This window comes from Melitaea cinxia, chromosome 6 (assembly GCF_905220565.1).
Source record: "Melitaea cinxia chromosome 6, ilMelCinx1.1, whole genome shotgun sequence".
Classification (NCBI taxonomy): domain Eukaryota; kingdom Metazoa; phylum Arthropoda; class Insecta; order Lepidoptera; family Nymphalidae; genus Melitaea; species Melitaea cinxia.
Window position 1 is genome coordinate 11,171,605 of NC_059399.1, and position 2,955 is coordinate 11,174,559.

The window sequence follows — 2,955 nt, forward strand, 5'->3', positions numbered from 1 at the left end:
CTTTGCAAATCTTTTTACTTTAGCCTATTTGTTGATGCAGAGTACAAGATGTATGAATAATATTCTGTGCATAATAATCAAGTTGCAACTATATTTCCCCATCAAACATTGCTTGTTCTGTTAGATATTTCCACTTGCAACATTTGAAATTCAAAGTTATGGTTTATTAGATGAGAGAAATATTGCAACTAAAGTTCCTGTAGATGAACTCAATTTATATATCTCTGATAGTCTATTTGTTATTTATGTGTGAAATAAATTAGCAATTTGTGAAACAGGCCTATAATTTTACAGTACTGAAAAGCGACTAAAACTGCAGATGCAGACAGATTGTAGCTACCTAATGTAATCCAATGCACTTAATAATAAGGCTTTGTTTGGCTTAAATAATTTTATTTTCAACTGTGTTAAACTAAAGACAAAACCAATTCAACAAGAAATTATGTTTACAATGATCAAAGTATATGAGACAACTTATCACTAAGAAATTTTTACAACTATCTATACATTATACAGTAATTTTTCTAACACTGCTCTATTTGCAAGGAGAAATGAAATCTATGTACAAAAATAGCCATACTATTTTTTTGTATGTAAGTTTTTTTTTATCACTACTTATTTTTTAAATACTCAGAATAATGCAAGGAGCAAGATTTTTTAATTATGTATGTACTCATACATCTATTTTGGTTATATACTGAAGGATTCCCCACAACCACAGGTACCTTTAATATTTGGATTATTAAAAACAAACTCTGCTGAAAGCTTGTCTTCTACAAAATCCATTTCAGTTCCTGTAATGAAATTAAATTATTTATTATTATTGTAAAGTATTGTATATATATGTATATGCTTGTTATAAATATAATTTATTTAAATTACTTGTTACTTAATTAATCACCAGTTGCAATATACCAAGACTAACAATAATTAAAAAACTAAAAAAAAATTCTACTTCCTACTCTTCATCAATACATATATGTAATAAAAATTTAATGGATCACTGTCTGACCTTTATCAATTCAAATATCACCCAAAACAATGATTGCTAGAATTTTTGTCTTTTTGTCTATGCGTTTGTGCATGCTAATCTCATAAACAGCTTATCCGATATAGATGGGTTTTTCATTCATATATTATGGTAAGCTTCAATAAACCTTAAGTGTTTGTTTTATGTCAATCGGCTCATAAATAAAAAAGTTATGGCGAATAAAAAAATTATGTTGAACATGTAAATACCCACACGATGGTGTTTATAATCCAAAATAAACCAAAAGATATATCCAAAAATGCTGTTCAGTCACTATTCCACACGGATTAAGTCACGAGTACAGCTAGTGTACTATATATATTATTTTTGAATGCAGGAAATATTTTTATGTATTTATCATAAAGTTCTCTTCTGAGATTATTTTAAATTATTTTCAGACAGACAAAATATATAATAAGGCCTAAAACATTAATCTATAAATATATTTTATATTATTATTTTTATAAGAAATATGTTTCTAATTTATAAAAATTAGTTGAAAAATTTATGACTTCAAATAAAATTTACAGTATATTACTTATTTACAAATCCAAATTTAAAATTGGATGAATTACAGGATTTTTAATATAGTCAATATTTTAAAAATTATTTGCAGCTATTATGTTAAAAAAATTGGAACCTATTTGAAATCCATCTACTTATTTCATGAAGAACGTTTTACCTAATAATGTTAACTGTGCCTTTTTATCAATTATGATAGTAACACCATCCTGCTTCACTTCTTCATCAAGTTTTCCTTTAGCAGAAGCATAGTCTAGTGTATATGAGAGTCCATTGCAACCTCTTTGTCTAACTCCTACTTTTAAGCCAATGAATCCCTTGGCCTCTTCTTTTGACATAATTTCTTTGACTTTTTGTACTGCTGATGGGGTTAATATTAAAGCTGTTCTAGAAGGCAACATACGTTTCTTCACTGCCCGCACAGTCGCACTTGCTATAGTTTTCGTGGCCATCTAAGAGAAAATAATAACTATAACCATGTAATTGAAATTGCAGTGAGCTTTACATTTCTAATTTTTTTCTCTCAAATAAATAAAAAAATAGTAATGTTTTCTAAGATAGATTATATCAAAGAACAAACATTTTAATTTTATTATGTTATGTTTATTGTAAAAGTACTTTTTATTTTTTTTTTTACAATTTTTTACGCACAATTTTCACCTTCTATTGTGGATCTATATGTAACTTTTTATTTTATTACGATTACGATGTGATTGTCAAAATTGTCATATAAGCTTTTCAATAATGATTTTTTTGTCAATGTCAAACTGACCATAAACGTGACATTCAGAGTACATTGTAATAGTACACACCCACACTACTGTAAAGGTACCATCGACCGACACCGATCTCGGAACGACTTGGTTGATAAACATAACTTTCGTTTTGTCCAAGTTCATACCGAGATCGACACGTCGGGAGGACTCGTTTAGGCCGGGCCAGCATTTGGGCTAGCTCATCCAACGTCTCCGCAAATATGACGATATCATCGGCGAAACAAAGGTAAGAGATATATTCGCCGTAGACGTTGATGCCTCGTTCCCTCCCATCCAAAGTCCTAAAGACATCCTCCAGCGCAGTGGTAAACAGTTTCGGTGATATTACATCTCCCTGTCCTTAACCCACGTTGGAGGAAAATGGGTCTTGTACTCTGGTCCTGGATATGAACGCTCATCGTCGCCGCGTCGTACATAAATCTCAGTACCTCGATATATCGCCAGTCGATATGACATCTCTGCAGAGAGTCCAGGACAGCCCAGGTCTCGACAGAGTCGAAGGTTTTCACGTAGTCCATAAATGCCATACACAGTGCTGATTATATTCTTTTGCCTTTTGAACAATCTGCCGAACAGTATGGATGTGGTCTACGGTTCTGTAGCCATTTTGAAGCTTGCTCTGGTGGT

General features: G+C 31.1%; 1 protein-coding gene across 2 annotated transcripts; it reads right to left on the reverse strand.

The window, feature by feature from the left end:
* Positions 1–376: 376 nt before the first annotated feature.
* Positions 377–2,322, reverse strand: LOC123654365 (iron-sulfur cluster assembly 1 homolog, mitochondrial). Of its 2 annotated transcripts, none has more exons than XM_045590274.1 (3): positions 2,213–2,322; positions 1,713–2,004; positions 377–794 (listed from the first exon to the last, which is right to left on the reverse strand). In XM_045590274.1, the coding sequence occupies exons 2-3, from the start codon at positions 2,002–2,004 to the stop codon at positions 691–693; spliced, it is 396 nt and encodes a 131-aa protein (XP_045446230.1). In that variant the 5' UTR covers positions 2,213–2,322; the 3' UTR covers positions 377–690. The 2 variants fall into 2 exon arrangements, with proteins under 2 accessions (XP_045446230.1, XP_045446229.1); XM_045590273.1 differs by having other exon boundaries at positions 2,204–2,322.
* Between the last annotated feature and the right edge of the window lie 633 nt (positions 2,323–2,955).

Bases quoted from the DNA above. Each gene is read 5' to 3' on its own strand.
- LOC123654365 (XM_045590274.1), bottom strand. From the start codon at position 2,004: ATGGCCACGAAAACTATAGCAAGTGCGACTGTGCGGGCAGTGAAGAAA. The intron at 795-1,712 runs GTAAAACGTTCT...ATTTCATTACAG, and splicing joins GGCACAGTTAACATTATTAG to GAACTGAAATGGATTTTGTA.